This window comes from Sinocyclocheilus rhinocerous, unplaced genomic scaffold, assembly GCF_001515625.1.
Source record: "Sinocyclocheilus rhinocerous isolate Xijiao unplaced genomic scaffold, SAMN03320098_v1.1 scaffold3412, whole genome shotgun sequence".
Taxonomy (NCBI): Eukaryota; Metazoa; Chordata; class Actinopteri; order Cypriniformes; family Cyprinidae; genus Sinocyclocheilus; species Sinocyclocheilus rhinocerous.
The window spans coordinates 72494-98468 of NW_015659932.1; the positions used below are offsets into that span (position 1 = coordinate 72494).

The window sequence follows — 25975 nt, forward strand, 5'->3', positions numbered from 1 at the left end:
TTTGAAACATGTAGCATGGCTGAAACGTTCTCGCCCGAACGGGGCAACGACATAAAGGTCACTGGAAATGAATTTAAGAGGCTAAAAGAAATCAGTCAAGTATGTAATTGCAAAGAAGGCCTGTGCATGATAAGTATAGAAACATGAAATTTCTCACCACTGTTTCTTTGGCCCGCCACCTTCTGATAAAGACTGCATATTAAACACCTCTGACTAATGCACATTCAAGACTTTCGGGTACAATTAGACCTGAAGACCCGAGAAAGAGAGAGAGAAGGAGATTAGATGAGACATTCAAAGCTTCGAGAGGAAGCGAGGAGCGAAAGAACTGTCACAGCTCAGCACCTAAAGCCAAGGTGACTCGAAGAGCTGGAGAAGTGAAGTCAAACACCTCATTCATACATATTTTTACAAGCAACCAAATTCCCAATACAAGGTCAAAAGAAGAAACTGAGAAATGTTAGCAACATTGCAGGGCTGCACGATAATGGTTAAACAGTTGATCATGATTATTTTGCTCAACAACAAAAAAAAGACGGTTATTGTCATTTTAATTTGTTTTGTTTTACATTTGATCAGAATTATTGCACTTTCACATAAGCACAAATAAAAAGAATGTCAACTCGCATGGTTTGCTTACAGATTTAGTCGCAGTGAATTGTTCAAAAACAAAAGTGTAATCGACGATGTGAAAGATAACGGTTATTTGAGCAAATCTTGCTTTAAGGTATAAATAAATTATAAACTTTAACATCATGATTTTCTGTAAAGCTGCTTTGGTGTATATTGTGAAAAATGCTATAAAAATTGACTCAAATGGGCTTTTATGGATGCTACTGCTACTGTATATCATTGTGAGAATGTTATTTATATTTGCAGGTTATATTTTAAACAATATATCATGCAAAGTCCTGAAAATTAAAATCAAAGACAGTAAAAGAAGAATTAAAATTAACAAAATAAAAAGTAAGTAACTGAAGAGGAATAAAATACAGATTAAATAATTGAATAAGCATGTCTAGTTACAGTAATCAAAATAAGATTCAAAGCATACAATACATAAAATCAAAATGTTTATTTTAAGGCCGTTTATGGGAATCCCGCAGCTGTCGACTGTGATCAGGCAGGGAGAAGATTGGGCTAGTTTTTATTCTTTTTGGCTGGGTTTTCGGGGATTTTTCTGGGACCTGGCAACCCTGCTGCATATTGCAGAGAGAGTGCCTGTGCATGGTTGCCAGGTTGGGAAGATTAAGTAAACCACTGATCAGAATCTGTACTGATTTATTAAAAAAGCCTTGATTGGGGGATTTGAGCTCTTGAAATCTGGCAACCGCAACCAAGAAAGCTTGTGGAAGCTTGTTACCAATGCAAGATGCCACATTAAAATAAATCTTTTTCATTATAAATAACCAGCAGGCAAATATCGTAGATGATTATGCTTATTAAATCAAGATCAGCAGAAATCATGTCAACGATTAAAATACGATGCATCGATCAGCCCTACAACACTGCCTTCAGTGCGCTTATCTTATTTTGATTATACTTAATAAGCTGACAATATGCCTACAGAGGATGTTATGTTTTATAACGAGCCAATATTTGATCATTACCAGCATTTTGTTGTACACATAAACGCGTATCTGCTACAAGCACGACATCGCGGTTGAGACCTAACTGTGCTTGACTACACCACATGCTCTCAGCAAGCTCTGCCTGTCCCAAAACTGCTCTAAACTAGCTTGTTTATCAGCGTTGTACAGCGGCCGCTCCATATGAACAGCTAGGCTAATTGCTGTCACAGCTGAGAGAAAAAGTGCTAAACAAAAACAGGCGGCAGCTCAAAACTGTTTTGTGAAACGAAAAGAAAAAAATGCTAGCAGAACGCTATTGTCTTCCAATGCAATTTGCGACATTAGGTTTAATTATGGAAGTGCTTGGCTTTTCCAATTCGCAGCCGCGCAAACTGACACGTTTTTAATGCGGCCCATAAAAGTGCTTGTGAAGGGAACGGCTTCTCATCTGCAAGCTGTGGGGGAAAAGAATGATTTCAAGGGAGTAAAAAGGGTTCGAACAAGCAATTGAACTTAAGTGTGCCAGTCCGGCTAATGGAGACGGGTGAGGTCATTTTCACAGTAGGGATGCCAAGCGTAGTGCTTAAAAAGAGAGAGTGACTCTCCATGCTTGACTATCCTAAAAAAATATGAGCTCTGGATGAAGAGGAGATTAGGATGAGCGGTTAATGGATGTCGCCTTTGCAGCTTTGGAGGTTTTCTGACCTGCTTTGTTAAAAACAGCATTTATGTAAGAAACTTTAAAGACATATGAATCCGTTTTGAATTCTGCTTGTAGTTTCAGACTTTAAAGCATGCCTAAATGTATGTCAATTCACTATAGTGCTGTAGTCAGCTCCATGCAGAACTTTTTATTGTAATGCACCCCTAATTAGCTAGCAAGCGAAAACAGACAAAAAAAAAATGGAAAAAAAAATTTTTTGAGGGAGAAAGGAGGAAGAAGAGAGGTAGAAAAAAAAAACAAGAAAAAAAAGGACAGACAAAAGTGAGAGAGAAAACAAAAAAATTAAAGAAACTAGCAAAACAAAAAATATATTTTACAAAAGAAAAGAAAACTAACTTTTGGTATAATGAAAAAAAGACTTACAAAGGAATGCATAAATTAAGGAAAATAAATAAATAAATAAATAACCATAATGGACAAAGACAGACACAAGTGAGAGAAAAAGAAAAGAAAAAAGAAATTAAACTAACAAAGATCAAACTAAAAACTTATAAAATAAAGAAAGAAGACTAACAAAGGAAAGCATAAATTAATGAACAAAGAAACCAAAAGAGTAAACAAGTAGTAAAAACAATAAATCAAACAAACAAACAAACTTACTAATAACTAAAGAACAAGCAAACAAAACTGATCAATTGAACAAAGAAAGAAAGAAAGAAAGAAAGAAAGAAATATAATTTATGCTCTAAAAACCTGAAAAAGCATCTGAAAAAAAAAGAATATTGGTGCAAATTCATGACATAACGAGTCACTTTTGTGTCAAACCTAACTATGTTTCTTATGTATCCAAAACCTAAGTATCTAACCTAAATCATTCTGAATAAATGCAGATATTATACAAAACTTGTTCCGAACTTTCAAAGACTTCAAAAGTTTTTCTTTTTTTTTTTCTATTCTTTTCTTTTTCTTTTTTGAATGAATAATAACAGTACTGATTTAAGGGTCTTACAGTACTACTTTTTTCTCGGCAGGTGTGAGAGAGCCAAGGTCCTAGTGAATGTGATAATTCATTTGCCGTTAAAAAACCCAGAGAGACTGCCAACTTACAAATAGATCCTGATAGCTATCTTGGCTCAGAAACGGCTCAGATCCCATGGTACAGAGCCCATTTTGCCGTCACGACATCTCAGATGAAACACTCTGGCTAACAGCTGCCAGCAAGGACAGCGACAGGACCGCAGGTCTCGCGTCGACACCTCGTGAGCAGAAGTTGAGGAGAATTACCTCACTGCGACTCTGACAATGGCTTAAAGGCATAATATAACTTTGAGAAAAAGATAATTATATCAGAGACACTTTTAGAGACCGAACACAAATGAAATGTGGCCATCAGACATTTTGATTGAACGTTTGGTCGTATTTTTAATAATTCCCTAAGGATCTGACTGTGGTATGGAGACTGACGAGATGTGGTCAGGGTTATGACAGATGAAACCAACGGGCTGTAATTTGGGCCAAAACCACAAAGACACACCTATTAAATAAGAAAGAGGCTAATTATCTTAATCAAGCAGGATTCCCCTTCTGCCCAAGCTCACTTCCTCCACTGGCCGTTGCTATGGAAATGGGTTGGTAACACAACAGATCTGGACATCATATGACACACGAAACTCACATAAGAGTGTCATTTGTGCTTCAGGGGCGTCTCATCAGCAATCAGCGCAGAACAACACCTGTCTGCAATCAACACATCCATCTACGAAACGGTCCGTCAGGTTTAAAATCACAGCTCTGGCAATTATTACAAACCTGGGCAGAACTGTGGATATAACATACACTGCAATAACTTTCATTTAAAGGAAGTATTCCATCACTTGCTCACCAATGGATCCTCTGCAGTGAATGGGTGCCGTCAGAATGAGCTTGGCTTGAAGTTAAAAACGTCTTGATGGATTTGTTTCAGCTTTTGGCTTCAATTGATGGACTGGAGTGGTGTGAATTACTTGTGGATTATTGTGATGTTTTTATCAGCTGTTTGGACTCTCATTCTGACGGCACCCATTCACTGCAGAGCATCCATTGCTGAGACACTGATGCAATGCTACATTTCTCCAAATCTGATGAAGAAACAAACTCATCTACATTTTGGATGACCTGAGGGTGAATACATTTTCAGCATTTTTTGTTTGTTTGTTTGTTTTATTTGCGTTTGTGTGTGTGTGTGTGTGTGTGTGTGTGTGTGTGTGATAGAGAGAGAGAGAGAGAGAGAACTATTGCTTTAAATGAAAGCTTTTGCAGTGTATGTCATATCCACAATTCTGCCTAGGTTTGCAACAAAACAATCAGACCAACAATGAAAAAATTGTGTAGATGGACACAAAAATGTCCTGTGTGAACAGATCCTTACACTGCAAATTCTGAAAACAAACTAAACATACAGATATATGTATACTGCATGCTACGTCCTTTCAAAAACAGTAGGTAGTATGCCACTGTGAACACACCAATGCTGTCTGTGTTTTAAGGCTACCTGTGAATGATGGCTACAGCTCTCGGGCAATCAGAGGCACTTGTTGAGCACGAACAAACATGCTTCCTATTTCCCAGAGCTTACAAAAGAGCTCTCTCAACCATTCCCATCAACACATCCAGCAATCTCTAATTTAACGACTCACGTCTAGTCTCCAGTGTTCAGGTAACATGCTGATTTGATTTCTTCCCCCTCTGAGTTTCTAAAGTTTCCCACATCCAGTGAACAGATTTAAAGCAAAAATGGCTTCATGGGGAAATAAATGTCGAAACCTGACCTTTCTGTTGGCACTAGAAAAGACGAGTGTGCAAGTGTGAGCGTACAAAGTGATTCTGAGAAACGATGATATGATCTGCTGTGAATAATTGCGACCATTTGGGAAAAACAAAAGTTGGATTGCTGTTGTCGTTTCCTAACAATTTAACATTCACAGAATCCTTCCAAAGAACATTTAAAAATAGAAACGCTCTTCAAAGTGAAGTGAGAGAAACTGGAACAAAACAGGAAATGAGCAACAATAACTCAAAAACAATAACTTGCATCTTTCTGAACAAGTTCAGAAAAAAAACAACAGATTTTCTGATGACTGGTGAAACGGGCGTCACTAGCGGGATATCAAGCCAACTCATCAGCCATATTAAAATAGAACCTGTCACACATTTGTCTGGATCTGGCCTCAATAGACACCATAAATCCAACTGTCAGTAGACATCAGCGTTCAAATTAATTGCGCAATTAAGATTCTCTTAGCTTGGCAGATTCAGCCTCTAATGGATCCATGAGAAGTCTGAACTGGTCATGAAGAGGAATTTAATGTAGTGTTTAATTACTGTTCTGTGCCGAGCTGAAACAAGTTTCCCGTACACCCTGTCATCTGGACCGTTCTGGGAGATTTTGGATTGGACAGGCGCAGCCAAGAGCTTTGACGAGTTGCAGTTATTGTATGTTTGAACAAGGCAACAGTCGTGAGCATCAACTCCAGCTTGGAGAGAGCTCCAATTGACTACAGATGGGCGTATTATTTGAACATGAATAGAAAAAGCTCATCATCATTCATAGGGTTATTTTCAAGGAAGTTGAGCCAGAAAATGATGCATACGAAACAGTTTCAAGAGTACAAACAAACCTACTCAAAACTGCTCAGAGATTTCATTCTGATCTGTCAAGTCTGCCATTAAAGGCTCAACTGCAGTGCATTTTGGTAATTTGGGCTGCTCGAGCGCTCAAGTACATATAAATCAACCTTAAGTATTTGGGGTGAGCCATGGATGCACCATTTGCACCATTTTATATTGCCAATCTATGCACAATAATGCCATAGTGAATTAAGACATTGTCAAATTCACAAAAAAGGTTCAAATGTCTCAAGAATCGTTCTGTTCCATTTCTCCCCATTAGTCATGTTCCATCTAGCAGGGATGTGCAAAACTACATTTTTTTCAAAACTGTGATTGGCTACATTGATCAATGTAGAAAAAGAAAAAGCAAAGCTAAACAAAGCAAAAGCAAAGCCCAAAAAGCGAAAAGCAGAAAGCAAAAAACAATAAACAAAAGCAAAAGCAAAGCAAAACAAAAGCAAAACAAAGCAAAAGAACAAAAGCTAAGCGAAAGCAAAAACAAAAGCAAATGCAAAGCGAAACAAAGCAAAGCAAAGCAAAGCAAAGCAAAGCCCAAAAATCAAAAGCAAAGCAAATTTAAGCAAAACAAAACAAAAGGCAAAACAAAACAAATGAAAGCAAAGCAAAACAAAGCATCCCCATGAGTCCATCCCCACTCAAGACGCCTTGTCGCTACCAGTTAACATGCTAATATCAATCAACACAGTCTCATCTCCAGCCAAAGCTTTGGAAGTAATTCCTATTTACTCTCGTTCCTTTGTTCCCTTCTGCCTGGCGTGGCTGAAGTCTTCACAATGAGTTATTTACTTTGCGGAGGGAAGGAGGTGATGTACAATCTCCGCTTATCACTCTGGCTTAGCAGTGGTCGCAAACACGCGTAACTTCTGAGCGTTCTCAGCAGTGCACACTGGGAGATCGAAAGGAACGATAAATTGCGGTCAGTGCAGACCAGACAGCCGGCAGAAGAACACGGTGGGCTTTTTGTGTACACGATGGAATTGCTTATGTGTGTGAGTTGTGTTGTTCTAATGCTCTCACGCTGCCGCTGGCCACATTAGTGTGCTGGATAATTGTGTTTTCTGACATGAATAATTCAGCAGCAGGGTGTTTGTCAGGCCTCGGAGTGTGTTCGTGAGTGTGTGTCTCACCGAAGTGGCAAGGTAAGATTTCATCAAGTGCAGGATGTCTGTCAAAACACGTTTTCTCCCTTGCCGCTGTTGTCAGTTCTCTTTTTTCCCTTCTTTTCTCCACAGTGGAGTTTTTGATGGCTCCCTGAGATGCCTATCACATCTCTCATTCTTTCCCTCTCTCTCCATCTTCTGGCCTATCCGTCTCCCGCTGAGTCGTGCTCCCTCGCTCTCCTCCCAGATCCTCCCTCTTTCATCATTTCTCCTAATCCTTCACCCTCTGCATCAATCGCACTGACTGTCCACTGCTCCTCTGACATCCTTTTTTTCAGTTCTGAAACACAAATGACTGGTTTATATTCAAGGCTATCTTTCAATTTCCGAAATAAACAAACCTGATGCAAATGTTAAGATGGCAAGGTGCTCCATAGTCTCAGACGTCACTGCCGTAGAGCACTAACAGACTGTTTGAGGCCAATGTTATGCATGCGGCACACATAACGGAGCTCTTGCAAAATCCAATCTGATTAGCTTTACACAAATCCTGAGCATTTGTGTATACAGGATTTTATTGAACTGCAGAAAACAAAGCCCTATTTACAAGTTTGCAGACTTCTTCAATGGCCCACTTCCAAAGATGAACTTAACGATAGATTTACCAACATGTTCTCACTCCCAACTCGTCACATATTGACTCTTGGTCAGGACCCCTTGGCGTCAGTTTTTAACGCACTGGGCAAAATTTTTCAATGTGCAGGTTACTCCCTTACTTGTTTGCCTTGTGCATCAGATCCCTTAATTCTTTGCATGCATTTGTAAAAGTGAGCACCTAACCACAACTCTTCCCTAAACAATTTCTCAACAATATAAAACACGTAACAGTCAGACAAAAGTACAGTCACAGGTATTTAGGGCAAAAACTGACCAGAAAACAGTATAAGCATTACAATCAGCCCGTGTTATATCCCAAGTCCTCTGGAGCCATACAATATCTTTTTGTGAGGAACAGAGTGAAACTTCAGGCGTTAATCGCTGAAAATATTCCCGCTCCATTAACAAAGTCACATCTCATTCAAAAGATAAATCTTAACATTAACATGATGCAATCAGTCACAAAGCACACAACAATCAACCCTAACATAACGCTTCTTTCATGTGGCAGTTTGTAATGTGTTTATGATTTGAACGTTATGGCTGGAGGCGGTGATCACTTTTGGGTCTGTTCCTTATGCAAATTAATCATTTAGCTTCAGAAGACTTGGAATGTTTGTCATTTTTTTATAAATTGTGACTATAGTTGCATATGCATGTTATATCCTTTGTTTGATATTGACAAATGTAAGGATCAGGGGTAGCGGTTGGGTTAGGAGCTCAAAATCAAAATAGTATAATTGGTGTAAGAAGAAACCAGACTCAGATGGGTGACCAGTTCTCCCTTGGCCTAAGCAAAGACCACAGGAGAACTGGTCCCCCATCTGAGCCAGGAGTAAGGAGAACTGGTTCCCCTTTAAGCCAGAGGAGCATCTGAGCCCGTCTTCTCCCAAGTTTTTTTCTCCATTTCTGATGGAGTGTGGGTTCCTTGCCACTGTCACCTTTTGGCTTGCTTAGTTGGGGACACTTCAATTTAAGTGATGTATCGAAATGACCGCACTGACACCACCGGATGAAAGCAAAACGTGGTATCAGTCGAGGTATGTCACATTCAGTGGGAAAGGAAGGGTTGTAGTCTGTTCAGCAAGGACTTACTAAGACTGACCCAGAATGGGTCAAATTTGTCAGCGAGTCTCAATCTACCTGTCAGGAGTAGCAAACCAAGCAACAAATCAGCTGTTTAAAGAGCAGTAATCTCATGAGTATATGACACTGACCATGACACACTGCACTTTGAGTACCACATGACCTATAATTGCACTCAACTAACACCAGCCCCTCAGCCACACTCCAGAACACTCCAAGGACAGCGCTTCATCGATTCCGGCACAACAGCTTCTTTGGAGTTCACCGAACATGCCCGTGGTGCAGCCTCCTTCTCTCGATTCTCTTTTTCTCTAAAGGGCGAGGGCCAGCCGGGGGCATCAAAGCTCATTTTTCTGCGGTTCCCTCAGGACCAGACTTCGGCTGTGAGCAAAGGTTAAAGCTGACGCCCCTATCAATAAGTCACTGCCCGCATTTGACGCTCACGCTTTCATAAAATGTCTGCAATTCCCTCAACGCCTCAGAGGCTAATCGTATGCGTGCAGATAAATGAAAATAAATAAATAAGATCCCTCAGCACATTAGCGGTTCTGTTCTTTCTCCGATCTGTTACTTTCTCTCTTGATGTCATTATAATAATTTGAGGTTAATTGCGTTGTGTCTTCGAATAGCATAAAGCATAGACTAAGTACTCGGCTGTGTTGATTTATTAGACTGTAACCTGTCACTGTAGCAGAGTGTGTCAGTCTTTTGATTTAGAACTTCCTTGATGATGCGTTAATAGTCTGGCACTGTGATTGGCTCATATGACAAGGTTCCCCATAGCATCATATTAAACCACCATGCTCGCTCTCTCTCATGGAGACCTACAAAATAGCATCAATAACCCTCCGCTGTCCTCTCTCTCTCCACTTTATTTGCAATAACTGTCAGCAGTAGAGTGATGCGTTTGTAATCTGATTTTTATGAACATACTTGTATGGATTATTGAGATCCTTTAATGCCTGTACGGGGTGCATTGAAAAGCCGAAGCCTCCTGAATGTTAATGTGACAATAAGAGTAATGAAGCGTCCAACAGTTTATCTCTTCCCTCGCTTTCTCTCTTCCCACCCCTTTCGTTCTGATGTCTTAAACTCCACATTTTAAGGGGGAGTTGATGAGAAACGAGGTGGAGCGGGAGAGTTGGTGAAACTGTGTCTTCATTGATGGTGTCTTTAATCAAATCTTGCTGGAGCCAGAGAAAGGAAGTCAAACCTCATCTTCACCCGCTCTCAATCACCTCAAGCTTAAATAAGGCCAAAATCAATCAGCCCGCGTTTGAACTTTCTTCCGGGGACGTGTTTTTCAAGCCTCTATGAAGATGGCACACATCAAAACATGCTGGCCTCTTCGATAGGTTTGGGTGTGTACTCTATGGTATTTTGAATCCTTTTAAGAGAGAGAGAAAAAAAAAGCAGATTCCCAAACACTCTGCCATTGGTTGATGAAGACATAGTCCAACCCAGTCCTGTGGTGACTTCTCTGGAAAAAAACGATGTTGCTTCTTGCACGCTTTGTGACACTTTCCAAGTGGAAAGTCTAAAAGCATGCTAAATTTTATCTAAAACAGAAAAACATGAATTCGGCAAGGTTTTATTACGTTGGTACTTGTATCCATCGAGGCATTTCGGAAATGAAATGTCCTGTGAGTGATGCTAGAACATAGCACCTACACTAAACCTAAGCAATAGTGTTAACAAAAGCAAATGTGAGATAAAAATGCATTTGCTGAAGCAACAGTGACATTTTAGCTTGTGTCTACAAGTCTTTAAGACTCTTAAAGACCTATCGTGATTCATGTTTTATGGAACTCGTAAGAGCAATGCTGTACCGGGTGCGCTACCGAGCAAGTTTACTACATCAGAAAAGCCATACATATGGAGCTGGTTATGTGATGCAAACATCAAAACTTTTAAAATAATAAAAGTTGTTGGTGTTTTAGTGCCTATAGTGTTCATTTCAGCTGGAAACGGCAGTGAATTGTATGTTGGCCTAGTTTTTGGAATTTTGCAAAAATGTAGGTAGAGGCATGTTTTTGCAATTAGCCTGTGTTGGCAGAGTCAAGCTGAAAGCAAACAACATTGTTTGGGTCTGTATTGCAATTTTGATAGGAGACATAGCTACCTTCAAATTCAGGTAACTATTGGCTAACAATTTAGCTTTAACTAGCTATAAACATGTAGACAGTAACTAACTTGGACTATCTTGCTCAGCTTTATTCTCTTCAAACTGTCTCCGCCAAACAGCAATTGACCTAAAAGAGCTACAACTGACTGTAGAAGAAAACCGTTAGCACTCAAAACGGTCAGCGTATGAATGCAATGCGTGCTTGTGGTGCATAATATGACTTCTGACGCATTTTGCAACAAATCAAGCTTGCATAGCTAGAAGCATTCATATATCAGGATTTAGACTTCCTGTCATCAACACTGCTGAGTGCAAAGGAGGAATTTTACTGATGCTGTAAGCAACAGATCACTGAGACAGCCAATGGGAACCTTCAGCACTGGCTGAATACAGAAGCATCTTTACGGAATGTCGACCAAGAAAAAAAAAAATCTGCATACAAATGCCAAGGCAGCCTGGAGTTCATCTGCACTCCTGAATTATCTTTTATGGAAATAATAATGACTTCAAAACGAGTTAAGGCAAGTGGCAGCTGCCTCTATGGCACACATGTGACCTAAATAGGCCAGAGGCAGGGAAAGGGTTGAAGAGGCCATTCCATGGTGCTATATGAACTCTGTGTGATATCAAGAAGACTATTTATGGCTATTGTTAAGCCATTTTAAGATGGTTGCACATTTAGGTGTGTGGGAGTGTGAGCGTGTGACTCACCACTTCGCGGGGCAGGAAAGTGTCCTCTTGTCTGACGATGAGAAGACCTACAGTGCCTCCCATGGGAGTCGAGCGCAACAGAGCCACAACCTCCTCCTGAGTCTTACCATTCAGATCCACTCCATTAACCTACACCCACACAAACAGAAATCATCAGAAAAATGAGGATCTGACAGCAAAATGCTGCTCCTTTGTCTTAACAGTGAAGCAAATCAGTTTTCGTCAATGTATATTTTTCATTTTGTAAACCACATGCACTAAACACACATTTTTAAAACATTTTTATATTATATAAAAGAATAAATAATAAGAATGCACACACACACACATATTTATTTATAAATGTTATTTTAGTACTATGTTCATAACATTATAGCATTATTATTTAGCTTTTTTATTATTTTCAGTTTTCATTTTAGATTAGGTTTTAGTAACTGTGTTATTTGCTTTTGTCATTTTTATTATTTGTTTAATGTATTTTAGATTCAATTTATTTTTAATTCAGTTTTAGTTCTAGAAATTTCAGCTAATTTATATAAATTACTTGCAAAGTTATTATAGTTAACTAAAACTAAATTAATTAATTAAAACCATAAAAAAGCATTACTTGAAATAAATTAAACTTTAAATAAAATAAAAAAAAAAATTTCAGCTAGTTGCCAAGGCAATATTAACTCGATCTACTAAAATTAAACAAAGCAAAATTGAAATAAAAAAATTAATAAAAACTATATAGACATATTTAAAAAAAACAAAAACTAATAAAAATGACAAAAACAACAAAATTGCTAAAAAAATTACTGAAATTAGAAAGAAAACATAAAATATAAAAATAAAAACAAATTCAAAATATAAATAAAAACTATAATATTTAGTTGCTATGTTAACTATATTATGTTTTTCATCCAGTATTTATAATTTGTTTTATTTCAGCTTTTTTCAACAATGTGAACAAGTCTTAAAATAATTTTTAGCTAAAATTAACTTACATATAATACATAATATTCCGAATTCAGAAATACTACATATAGTATTAATAATTACACACTTAATCACTGGTTAAAGGGGTCATAGGATGCCCATTTTCCACAAGTCAGTATGATTCTTTAGGGTCTTAATGAAAAGTCTGTAACATAGTTTGGTTAAAAATTCTCAATGGTAGTGTAAAAAACACCTTTTTTTACCCTGTCAAAAAAAACTATTTTCAGAGCATGCAGATTTGTAGCATTTTCCTTTAAATGTTAATGAGCTCTGCTGGCCCCGCCCCTCTCTTCCAAGCTGCTCTCAGAGAAACTGTTTATTTTAGCCTCATTCATCGTGAAACTTGCTAATTAGCACATTAATAGGAAAGGCGATTTGCAAAGATTCGTTAAAAAAAACGTCACACAGACAGGCATCTGAGATCGGCTCGATTTGAGAAAGGGGTAAAGATTTTAGTAGATTAACAAAAAACCACTGGGTGGATTTTTATCATTTTAGGGTGGTTGTGTACACACTGCCAACACACATTTCAGTTCAAACAACTTGTAAAAGTGCATGTAGCATTATATGACCCCTTTAAACAGGTTTGAGCATCATATTAAAAAGCTTGACCTGTGCAAAAGTGGCGCTGCTGTCAAATTTGACGTTACAGGATGCTGATGTGAGACATTTGAGTGTTTAATAAAGCAACAAATAAAACCTGAATTATATTCCATGTAATTACATCCAATCAAGCATTACAATTAACTGCAGACACATTATTGTGACCATGACAACAGGAAGTACTGTCCTGATATTTCTATGGCAACATAAAGGCACTCTGAAAGGCCTCGACTCCATTAAAGCGATGAATCAGGGTTTGTTAAGCCAAATGGATGACGTTCTGGCTCCGCAGTAGCATCTGGCATGAGAGCCTGCAGGTGTCCTGCTCCATTTCTAAATGAAATAGCCATTGTTGATTGGCTGTCACTGTAAATCAGCCATCAGCTAAACTTCTTTTTGTCCATTCTCTTTTAGTGAGGTTATTTACTCTCCCAAACTAAAAAGGAAAGTGCTTCTCACAAGGGAGAGAGGAAAACAATGGACATCTTGCCTCCGATAGACCAAGCAGAATGGACTATTGTTGGGATTTTAAAATAAGAATGGACTTTGTTGGGATTTTAAAATAAGAAAAGCATGAGAAAAGCTGTATATGGTGCTGAAAGTTCAGGAAGCTGTGAAAAGGAAGAGGAAGTGAGGGCCGTGTGATGTCACTCGTCGCTCTCAACCGCTTCCAGGTTTTCTCACCTCGAGCAGCCGGTCTCCAGCTTTCAGACGGCCGTCCTGGATGGCGGCTCCACGCGGGAGGATGTTCTTCACATATATGGGGGCGGAAGTGCCAATCGGGACGTCTCTGGAGGTGATGCTAAAACCCAAGCCCTCCGGACCTACAACACAAAAATAACAAACAATACATGTGTAAATGAACTAAAGAGTCTGGCTATAGATCAAACAATGACCGTCTGGGAATGTCATTTCACATTTTTAAGTTTAGTGTGGGTTGTAAAATGTCACTTTTTGCAGCACATATTTTTTATTTATTTATTGTTTGTTTGTTTTATATATTTCAATTTATTTAACTTTAAGAGGTCTAAGACCACACCGTCCTCTCTCATTTGTCTTTTCCTCCTGCTTTCTCTCTCAAGCCCTCATAAATTAATGCATTGCGAAGAACATTTTCCTAATTTCTTCCTCAAGCTGTAATTTTCTGTACTGCCTTACATTGCTTGATTTTTTTAAGCTTTAAGACTTTGGCACAGTCACATAGACAGCATTTTTTATTATCTTTCTCTCACATAATCCAAAAAAAAAAAACCCTGATATATTTTCAGTTTTTATTTTCATTTTTGTTTAAGTTTTCGTAATTTTGCTATGTACTTTTGTTATTTTCATGTTATTTCAGTTTCAGTTTTTTTATTATTATTATTCTTTTTTGAATTTTCACAGGCAAAATCCATTCATTTCAATAGAAATCGGTGCAAATCTGGAACTTCACATGAGGGTGAAAGATTTTAAAACGTGGATTTAGCAACGGGTTAAAGTTGGCTGTGTTGACTAACAGAAAGCTGCTTGGTGATTTCCGTGACTTCTCTTCATACATCAGTACATTATTAATCATTACTGGGCATTTGCCCATGAAATTTCACTAAAATGTTACTAATCTGATCGAATCTTCACAAGAGAAGTGAATGGTATTTTTATCTGGAGACACATTTGTAGCCTTCAGGACTGTCTGTGTTCACTTATATCATATCTGGGATATGTCTTGTTCATGGTTTGTGCACAAAAAGGGAATTTTTCAAAAGGTTAAACACAATATTCTAGCATCAAAGCAAGTTATGCTCAATAAAACAACACTTGTGGCATCATAACACAAATAAAAAAAGGGAGTCAAAAAGTGAGGGACAGAATACGGTCACACTTAACATTATTCTGCGAATTTTCACAGGCAAAATCCATTCATTTCAATAGAAATCAGTGCAAATCTGGAACTTCACATGAGGGTGAAAGATTTTAAAACGTGGATTTAGCAACGGGTTAAAGTTGGCTGTGTTGACTAACAGAAAGCTGCTTGGTGATTTCCGTGACTTCTCTTCATACATCAGTACATTATTAATCATTACTGGGCATTTGCCCATGAAATTTCACTAAAATGTTACTAATCTGATCGAATCTTCACAAGAGAAGTGAATGGGGCCAATTTGCAAACATTAAAGGTGCAGTAAGTGATTTTTGAGAAACTATATGTTTATATTTGAAATCACCAAAACATACACGCCCCTACCCAAAAGGATCACACCTCTATCTTAATAGCTCCGCCCCCAAATTCACAAACATGCTATGCAGCACAGGCAACTCCCCAATCATGAGTGGACACGCCCCTTACTGGTGATTGGCTAGAAGTGTGTTCTGATGCTCGGTCCGATCCACTTCCACTACAGCGTTTCTCAGAATAATGATACATTATATATAATATAGACTATATATCTATTATATATAGATAATGAACATTATGCCACAAATGCCCTTGATTGAGCTTAACTTGTATTGAAACTCCGATGTTCCAAAGAACACAGCATGAGCCGGTGTTGCTGGTCTGGGGTCAGTAGCTGTGCTGTTCTCTAAATGGTTTATGTTTGTTATGGTGCTGGGCTAACTGCTCCAAGACGTACGGCCACAGCCGGCAGAAGTGAAGCCAGAGTCAATAACAGGCCTGTGAGGCTATCAAAACCCCACCTGATGCCCCCTACAGGATAATTACTACAATCAAACTTTCGGCCATTAGGACATTCAGCTGTTAACGGCTTACAATCAAGTAATTACAGGGATGGAACACTAATAGCCCCGCGCTAATTAATCACGTATGTGGCACGGTCTACTTTCAGGGTTTTTTCTGTTGTTGAGAGTTTTTTTTTTTTGGATTATGTGAGAGAAAGATAATAAAAAATGCTGTCTATGTGACTGTGCCAAAGTCTTAAAGCTTAAAAAAATCAAGCAATGTAAGGCAGTACAGAAAATTACAGCTTGAGGAAGAAATTAGGAAAACGTTCTCCGTAATGCATTAATTTATGAGGGCTTGAGAGAGAAAGCAGGAGGAAAAGACAAATGAGAGAGGACGGTGTGGTCTTAGACCTCTTAAAGTACTATTTTAAGATTATCATAACAAAAAAAGACAAATGGACTAATGGAAAGAGAAGGAAGACTCTTTAAATGAGTGAAGCTCCAGTGAGAGAACAGAAAACTCCCATATCCACATAGCAGGAAAAAAAAATCATATTTGCCTTATTATCCATTAAATTATCAAAACACTGTAAAAATGGGACAAAATAACTTTTTCCTGAGAATTTTTTTTTAATCATCCCTGTTTGACCAACCAACCAACATACATAAATAAATAAATAAATATACATAAATAAATATTATAATTATAATTATTATTAAAAGACAAATGGAGACATGTATGTGTCCTTGCAGTGTTCACTTACAGAAAGAATGTCTTTATGATGGCTGTATATAATAAATCATTATTATAAAAAATATTAATAAAAGGTAGTTAATATGGTAATGGAGTTACCATATAACCAAGGAACACAACATCAAGCATTTAAATTCAACAAGAAAAGAGTTGGAAAAAGCTGGGGATAAACCTTAAAACAGAAAAAACGAGAGTTGTAGGAGGCATAAAATATGATTTTACATTACATTTTTACTGATGTGTTTTAAAAAAGCCTATAAAAACACTAAATGTGAGCTATTCACCGCTACAGTCGCTTGAGCAGAATGAACCTTGAGTATAAACAGCATTAGATGCATTATTTTATTTCAGCAGTGCACCTGTCACTGAATAAAACTTGAATTTGATATAAAGACAACACTGTTTTTCATAAATCTAGAAGGGTAAAGTGGGTAAAGTGCCCAGAGCAAATAAATCTCTCAGCTGGCACAGACGTGTTGAAGCCAATCTGAGAGAGCTCTGACAGATTAAACAGGCTCGACGAGGGTCAATAACCTCACTGCAAACGGGACGAAACGAGAGAGTGCATCAGCTTCCAGGTGAAGTCCCGGGCAGAGAGCAAGCCTTCGGTGTTTGTACTGGTAAACGCTGAAGGCTCCCACAGATCTGCTGTATTTAGCCTGTAACACAAGCTCAGCTCAGTCCAGCACGCATGCCAGAACCGCAGCGCTCAACATCTGCTGCATCACAGCCAGACGCCAGCGGGCGATTCACCCTGCGCTTGTTCATTTCCTGTCTCCCTCCCTCTATCTCTGCGAATCACAGGGAGAGAAGATGAAGATGGACTGATAGTGAAGAGTGGCGTTCGTGTTTGGATTCAGGGCTCCTACACCAGTGTTTCCCAGAGAGTGCTGCTAGTCAGGACTGTGTCCCAATTTACATACTGACCACCCTACACCCTAGTAAACAAGATTAGAATTACTGTGTCCTGAATCATATATATATATATGTGTGTGTGTGTGTGTTTGTGTGTGTGTAGTATATACTGTATATATATATATATATAATACAAATATTGCATTATAAGGTGGATATTATTGTATATTGTAGTATCAGGTGGAGTTCTGCATATTATGCAAGCTTTTCTAGTTAATATTACCCACAACCCCTTGAACTATAGAGGAGTTTGTGACAATTTATTTTCAACAACTTTAGTGTATAAAAGCGACACAGATTGTGAGGCCAATGCTTTCATAGCAGTTTTTAAATGCCTGGACATAAAATTGAAATAAGGAATCTTAAAGTAACAAATTTAGCTAGATACATGCTAATGCAAATTATGCGTGGTAAGCAGTGTTGTTACTGTTAACTATTAAAACTAAACCTAAAACTTTTTAAAATATTTTTTGGTAATGGATAATAAATAAATAAATAAAATTAGTAACTCCAATATTTTCTTGTAAATTAAAAAGTAATGTGTTACTTTACTAGTTACTTGAAAAAAAAAGTAATCTGAATACTTAAAGGGATAGTTCACCCAAAAATGAAAATTTGATGTTTATCTGCTTACACCCAAGGCATCCAAGATGTAGGTGACTTTGTTTCTTCAGTAGAACACATTTGATGATTTTTAAGTCCAACCGTTGCAGTCTATCAGTCTTATAATGCATGGCAATGGTAACAAAGTCTATGAGTGTAAAAAAAAACATGCACAGACAAATCCAAATTAAACCCTGCGGCTCCTGACGACACATTGATGTCCTAACACATGAAACGATCGGTTTGTGCCAGAAACCGAACAGTATTTATATAATTTTTTAGCTCTAATTCACCACTATGTCCAACTGCTTTGAGCACGTGCACGGCTTCCGATGCGTGAGGTGTGTACGCGCTCTGGCGTAGTTTACGTTAATGCGTGGCGTACGCCTGCCCTGCCCAACCCACTCCATATTTCACACCGCGCTGAAGCCCGGCCCATTTGTTGTCAGGATTTAACTGTGTCTTTACCGCTCCCTCTCCTGCTGAGTCAACCTAATAGATGCCAATGAGACAAGCCCACTGACAGAGAAACTTCTTTTTGCTCTTTCATTTAAACACGCCGGAGCGTGTGATTACGACATGGTGACAAAGAGGGGAGGGAAAACAGCATCAGAGAAACAGAAAGTTTCATGGCTTGACGTTCTAGCATTTTCTTCTCAAAAGCCGCCACTAATGGAGATCAGAGGCGCTGCTGCATAAACACTAACAGATATTCCTCAGACGTCTTGGTTTATGCATAAACATGCGTGCGTTTGTGTCTGTTTGGGTGTGTTTGTGGTATCTCTGATAGACATTTCCAGTTGTCCCGTGGTGTGAAATGCTGAGATGCAGCTGCCGTGCAGAGCGAATGGGATTTGGAGCTGTACGTGAGTCTGAGAGGAAGCTGCATCCGCACTTCCTGACAATAGCAGATCGAGTCCTTTGAAGTACTAACTGCATTAGTTACACAATGTTAGTCGCTACAGTGGAAAAGATACACCGCCGTTCGCACAGATATCATCAGCTATTAAAACAGCAGAAAATACAGGCAACTTCAGAGGAAAACAAACAAATAAATAAATAAATGCATAGCGTACGCTATTTTTTATTGCAAGGGCAACAAGACGTCTCGTGTGTATATATATATATATATATATATATAATTAAATAAATGTCGCTTTCAGCTACAGTAGCAATAAGACACATTTTCCCACAATGAAATTAATTCTGCAAAACACTGCAGATTTGAAAAAGTCTACAAATCACATCTGGGCCGACCCATCAGCGCTCTACCAAATCTGACAAAGTGGGCTATTTCAATTAACTAGGTAACTGTACTCACATGAAAGGTCAGGTTACCGTGAAGCGCTGTGAATCAGTATGATGAGACTTGAGTAACCGTACCTTTCCTCAACTGGACGTTGAACTTGCGGCCGATCTTTTTAGAGTAGCCCACAGAGGAGGCGGCACTGGTGGGTCTGGAGGGCTGGTTGGGGCCCGGTGGGGTCTTGTTTGATGTGTTTGCTATGTGCGGTAACGTGGGATAGCCCAGGGTCGATTCGGCTTTGGACATTCTCCGCGGGCTGTAGTCGACACCTCCTCCCACCAGACTGGCCCTGTCCCCGGGGCCCGAAGCAGCCTGAAGACCCAGTTCGTTCTGAGACAGCAGCTCGTACTGGGCTTTCTTCACCGCAGGAACCACATGGAACAGGATGAGTGGAGAACGCATAGCCTGTCTGAACAAATGCTGGGCCCTGAGGGGAGAGAACAGCACACACACACACACGTCTCAGTAAGGATGTATCTCATTGTCAATTACTGAACAGGCTCATCCTAAGTACTGGGATTGTTAAAAGCAGAGCACATGCAGAGGTCAAAAGGTCGCCTTGCTTTATCGTTGGCTAATTGTACTAGTACAGTTGGAAACAAGGTTAATTCACGTTATCTGCCATTTCCATAATCGCAAAGCCTTGGGGAAGAAGCAGTGAAATGTATTAGAGGCAGAAAGCGGGATCTGTTTTCATAAGTGTGCCACATGGAGGACAAAAACAGCAGTCCATCAGACCTGCAAGATATGGCTAAAAGGAACACTAAAAAACCTATAAGTCAAATAAATAAATATATAACAGATCTAGTTATGATATATATGATGGAGTGGTTCATAAGTAACTTATGTATATTAGAAACAATCATTCTGAATGCATAGAATGAGGTGATTTCATTAACTCTTTCCCCGCCAAACACAGATTTTTCCAGGTTTCCGTGTCTTCACTGTTATACGCTCGGGGGCACTATTACGCATCTCCTGAATGAGTCCACAATCTCCCGATCAAAAACACAGACTAGGAAGACGCAGAAACGAGCGATCTCATATGTAAGCAGATGCATATGAAAAATAATGCGATCATCAACAATAAACAGCATATCAATGAAAATCGATCAAGGAAGCGGTGAAGGACTGTGAAGCTTTGGTGTTGATGGAAGCGATCCACTGCATCTATGCTTTGATCAACAAACTGAATATGATCCAGATGTAGTCTTTGATAAATACGTGATTTTATCAGCTTTTTGATCAAAATGCTGCTTTTTTTATTAAACTTACCTACATTACCTACATTACCTATAAAATAAAAAAGAATGCTTGAAGCCAGAATAAAACAGAAATTTTTGTTTAAAAGTACAAGCTCTGTTCTTTATGTTGATGTATTGCATGTTCAGATATTCATACAACAAAATATTCTGGAGGCCATGACATTTTTGTAAAAATGAACAAAAATGCTGGCGGTGGCTGGCAAGTTTTTTTCAAAAATGCTGGTGGGGAAAGAGTTAAAGGAATAGTTATCCCAATAATAATAATAATAACAATAATAGTAATTATATCTCAAATTAGTACAAATGTATGACATAGTATGACTTACACACTACCGTTCAAAAGTTTGGGGTCAATAAGATTTTTTAAAATGTTTTTAAAAGAAGTCTCTTTCAAGGCAGCATTTATTTTTTTTACAATTTTGTTTATTTTTTGATTATTTTTTTACAATTTAAAATAGCTGTTTCTATTGTAATATCTGTTCAAATATAATTTCTTCCTGTGATGTAGGCCTGAGTGTTTCATTACTCCAGTCTTCAGTGTCACATGATCTTCAGAAATCATTCTAATATGCTGATTTGCTGCTCAACAAACATTTCTGATTATTATCAATGCTGAAAACAGTTGTGCTGCACGATATTTTTGTAGAAACCTTAGAAGAGCATTTATTTGAAATAGAAATATTTGTAACAATTTAAAAGTCTTTACTGTCATTTTTGATCATCATTGCTGAAAAGAAAAAAAAAACCATCTGACTAAATAGTTTTGAATGGAAAGACTTGAAATACAGTGCACAAGTCACCACTTTTATTTTTTGTTGTTGTTGTTTTTCAGTTTTAGAGATTGGAAGCTACAGTCACCGTTTATATTCCATTATATGGAATGGAGTTTAAAACAAACATGAGCATAAGTAAACCCTGCCAGAATCTTCAATTTTTTACTGAACTATTGTTGTAAACACCCAAAAATACAAGACAAGCACATCTGAACTACAGGTTAATGCTGCATTTTACATATAGATAGTTTGACCCGGAAACTTAAACCCAACACAAGAACGAGAAACAGCAGAGGAACACGAGCTCGACAGTCGTGTACGTCGCTGTTTACTCCTTTAACGTAAGAACCATCAGAGTGAGTTATTTCCGTCTCAATAAACTCTTCATTAAATCGATCTCTGCAACTAGACAGCAAATAGCGCCTCACTTTAGGGTCTCCCCATCTATTTTTATGCAAATGTAGCCCGCCCGCCTCCAAACGGCGTGTGTGAGCAGACGAGCGGAGCGGTGACACACAGCTAATCACGCGACTCCCTCTGTCTGATTGAATAATAAATGACTCCATCAACACGTCATTACACTGCGTTAGATCAACCGCTGATAAATATTTACCCATGCAAACAATCCAATAAGATAAGAATATCGTTATGAATTATAACTCCACATGGAGCACAATCAAGAAACAGAGGGAGAGAGGGAGAGAGAGAGAGAGAGAGAGAGATAAAGAAAACATCGGTCTATATGAATCCCGCAGCTGTGAGAGAGAAAAAAACGACAACGCAGACGCAGATTAAACCGTTACTCTCTTGTGAATCGACTTTACAAGCATGGAAACCACAAGTTTGTTCACAGATAACTAACATACCGAATCGACGAGTCAAAGCCCTGAGGGACGGCAATATATACGAAGAACAAAAGGATGTAATATCTAATATGTATTACGCTCACATTATCGACCCGATGTGTATGTAATTCGCAAGGTTGTGTTTAATCCTTGACCCCGTTGGGTTCGTGTATTTGCACTAGCGGCGAAAGCTAGTCTCATGCAAAAATATAGCCAAGCAATTAAAACATAATAACGCTTTGGGACACTGGGGAAATTAACTTGTGGTGTTGGGTTTGTGTAAGCGGACTGAATGATGTATGTAAATTAGTTTTAGATGAGATTATGAATTATCCCGCAGCTGTGCCCTTTCTGTGCCCTGTGGCGAATCCCGGCCAGAGCTCTTTTTCCATTCATTCTCCTGTTGCAGCCGAGTTTGTTCTCATCTTGCCATATTGTATACAATCATCTGGACCAGGCCAAGCCGAGCCGAACAAGACTGGGCCAAAGGAAGCTCTCGATGATAAATGTGGAATGACACTCTACCTACAAGCAATATTCTCATCTTTTCTCTTTCTTGGAGTTGTTATTTAACAAATTTCTCAAATACAGCAGGCCATATGTGAGCTGAGAGATATATTTGATAAGGTTTATCATGATATGCCTTACAGCCAGAGGTGGGTACTTTTAGGAGTAGATTTAGAGGTGAGCAGTGGTGGGTAGAGTACTTGCAAATTGTAGTTTGCTACCGATTTCAAATTACAAGACACATTTTGTAGTCAGTAATGTAATCCATTATACATTTTAGGTAATATAATCAGACTCATTTTGGATTACTTTTGACCTAACTCGTTTATCACGTTGATTTAAAGGGGTCATATGATGCTATTTTAAAGATAATTATTTGGTGTATTTGGTGTAACAGAATGTTGACATGCTTTAATGTTCAAAAAACAATCTCGTACCATATTGATATAAAAATACAAAGAGAAAGAAAATAAATTCCATTTGTTATTAACAACATGAAGAGCATTAAACATTTGTGAATGTGAAACAAATGTGAATTTCCAGATACTTGAAGACTTTCTGAATGTATATAAGCGGTAGATTATTTTAGAAAGGAAAATGTATAAGATGAAAAATAAAAATTATGGCGAATCAAATTCAGAATAATTTAATTATATTTTGTTAATATGTATAATCAATAAAAAAGTAACTGTAGTCTGATTACCAGTATTTTAAAATGTAATATAATCTAATTTCAAGTACTTATTTTTTGGAATCTGATTACATAATCCAGATTACATGTAATCAGTTACTCCCCAGCTCTGAAGGTGGGTTCTTTTACATTAGTTTTATCCTCAGACCATTGGCTGAATGTCTGATGCATAAAATGAGAAAACACACGAAATGCAAAACACTTCACGAGTCTGGAGGTCGCCATCTGATTGGTTGAATTCCACATGATTTCCTTGAGACGTGTGTCACATTCTTTAACGGTGTGACTGGGATCAAAGCCGTTATGACGCCAAACCCTCTGTTTGAAGAAGAAAGCCGCTGTGTTTACAACTGTGACAACGAGCGCTTATCATGATCAACTAAATGCTGGATTCTTGACTCTTGACGACTGAAGACAATGTTCCTGAATGAATGATTTATCGGCTGCAGGCCGGTTTATTAATTTAGAGACATCAACTTCAACCGAACAAAATGTACTGTGATTGTTTGCTTTACATGTCAATCAGATGGCCTTATGGGCGGTGCTTGGTTACGCTTTTACACTAACTTGAGTACATTTGTAGTTACTTTTTTACTTCATTACACTGGGCAAGGTTTCTTTCGTTACTTTAATACAATAAATGTTAAGAAGTTAGTAGTTTATTTCAAGAGCACTGCCTCATTTTACTTGAGCCATTCACCAATGATTCACTCTTTTGAGTCGATTCTCTTCAAAGAATTAAAAATACCCATATCTTACATTTTTTGGTTCAGCAGACTTTAAAAAATAATAACAAAATTAAATCATCTATAAATCATCTACAATCATCTATAAATCTATCACTTCCTAGTTTTTGTTTGTTTCGATAACATTAGGCAGTTTTGATTTATATGCTGTTTAATGTTTGATTATTATAATATTTGATTATTTTGTGCTTCTTCTTCACTGTGTTTTGATCCAGAGATTCTGTACTCTTTCCGAAGATGTGTAATAGCGCCTCCTACTGTATAACAGTGAAAACACAGAAGATGCTGTCAATGGCGGGGAAAGAGTTTGTCTGATAGTGGGTGGACACGAGTTCATATTCAACTAGATAAAAAAAAAAGTGTGTCAAGACAAACTTTGAAGTTGGCTTGAGAAAGCCAGATCAGAAAGTTTGAAAATGTTTTAAAAACTTGAAGTTTGAAGATTTTCAGTTTGAAGTAGTTTGAAGGCAATGCAGTCTATTAGATGATAGATAGATAGATAGATAGATAGATAGAGTTTGAATAGTCTTGGCTCATGTGAACATTTCGTCAATGTAAGTCTATGGGATTTTTATGATTTTTGATCTTCATTTTTATGAAAACCATAAGTTGGATCATTTAGAAAAGATAAAGCACACTAAGTCAGAATAGTCTGAAGGTCTGAGCTGAGTTTGGTGGTTTTAGCTTGAAAGTTCTAGGAGTAGTTAGAGTCAGAAAATGTAGTGTCAGAACAATAATAACTATGTTTAAATAGCATTTCAATAAGCTGGCTTTCTCAAGTCAACCTAATAATGGTAGAAGTTTCAAACGACTTTATGCAGGTTAATTTCAACAGACATTACGAAATGAGGAAGAAGTTATGAGCTCTAAAAGTTTAATAGAGTATCAGGGTTATCGTACTGCATGAACCTTCAAGGAAATCAAGAAAGATTTTTAATCGACCTTATGATAACCTCTACTGCTGCATCTGGTCCACGAACAACTTCTGTAAACTTTAAACAGAGATGTTATTCTTTGTTTAGTTAGAGAGAGAGGCGAGATGAAAGGCTGAAAGCAAGGCTTTCAAAGCTCTGAGGAAGACTGAAAGCTCATGAAAGTGTGGAAAGACAGAGAGGCATAAAGGATAAAGCGTGAAGCGGTCTCTGCATCTCCTCCAGAGAGGGGCTTACTGTTCGAATCGGATGTTGCGCAGGTCTGCGTTATTAATCCGGACGATACAGTCGTTCTCCTGGAACAGAGCATCCCGCTCCGCCTTCCCGCCCCTCTCCAGCCTCTTCACTAACAAGCCCAGCGTCCTGGAACAGTCACAGCAGATATTAGTGACATTGAGCTCAGTGTCAGCGCAGTTCTCAGATCAGCTACACCACACATTACTGTCAGAGCCTGACACAGACGCACAGCTTCAACCAGGCATCATCTAACACAGAACGCACAGTTAGCTTCCATTTAATGCCACTATGCAATTAAAATCAATGCATTTAAACACACTGTACAAGCAGTTTTGGGGATATTTTGAGGAATCAGAGGACCCTGTTGCTCAGAGTGCTACAAGTATTTACTATGGTAAACACCGCTTCAGCAAATATACCAGTTACTACAATTATTATAACTTCTGTACGTTAATAAATTAACACTGTGATACAGACTCAGAAGCTTTCAGAATTCAGAATGAAATAAGTTATTATTAGTATTATTATTATTATTATTAAATAATAAAATACATAAAATAAAAAATAATATAAATA

General features: G+C 38.1%; 1 protein-coding gene across 1 annotated transcript in view; it reads right to left on the reverse strand.

Annotated features, from left to right (window-relative positions):
• Window positions 1–25975, reverse strand: part of LOC107724536 (partitioning defective 3 homolog) — a 170564-nt gene that overhangs the window by 67098 nt on the left and 77491 nt on the right. Inside the window, exons 8-11 of the mRNA XM_016533515.1 lie at window positions 25400–25525; window positions 19481–19830; window positions 13852–13991; window positions 11584–11712 (exon numbers count right to left, since the gene is read on the reverse strand). Of these exons, the coding sequence (XP_016389001.1) occupies window positions 11584–11712; window positions 13852–13991; window positions 19481–19830; window positions 25400–25525 (745 nt within the window). The remainder of the gene's footprint in view (window positions 1–11583; window positions 11713–13851; window positions 13992–19480; window positions 19831–25399; window positions 25526–25975) is intronic.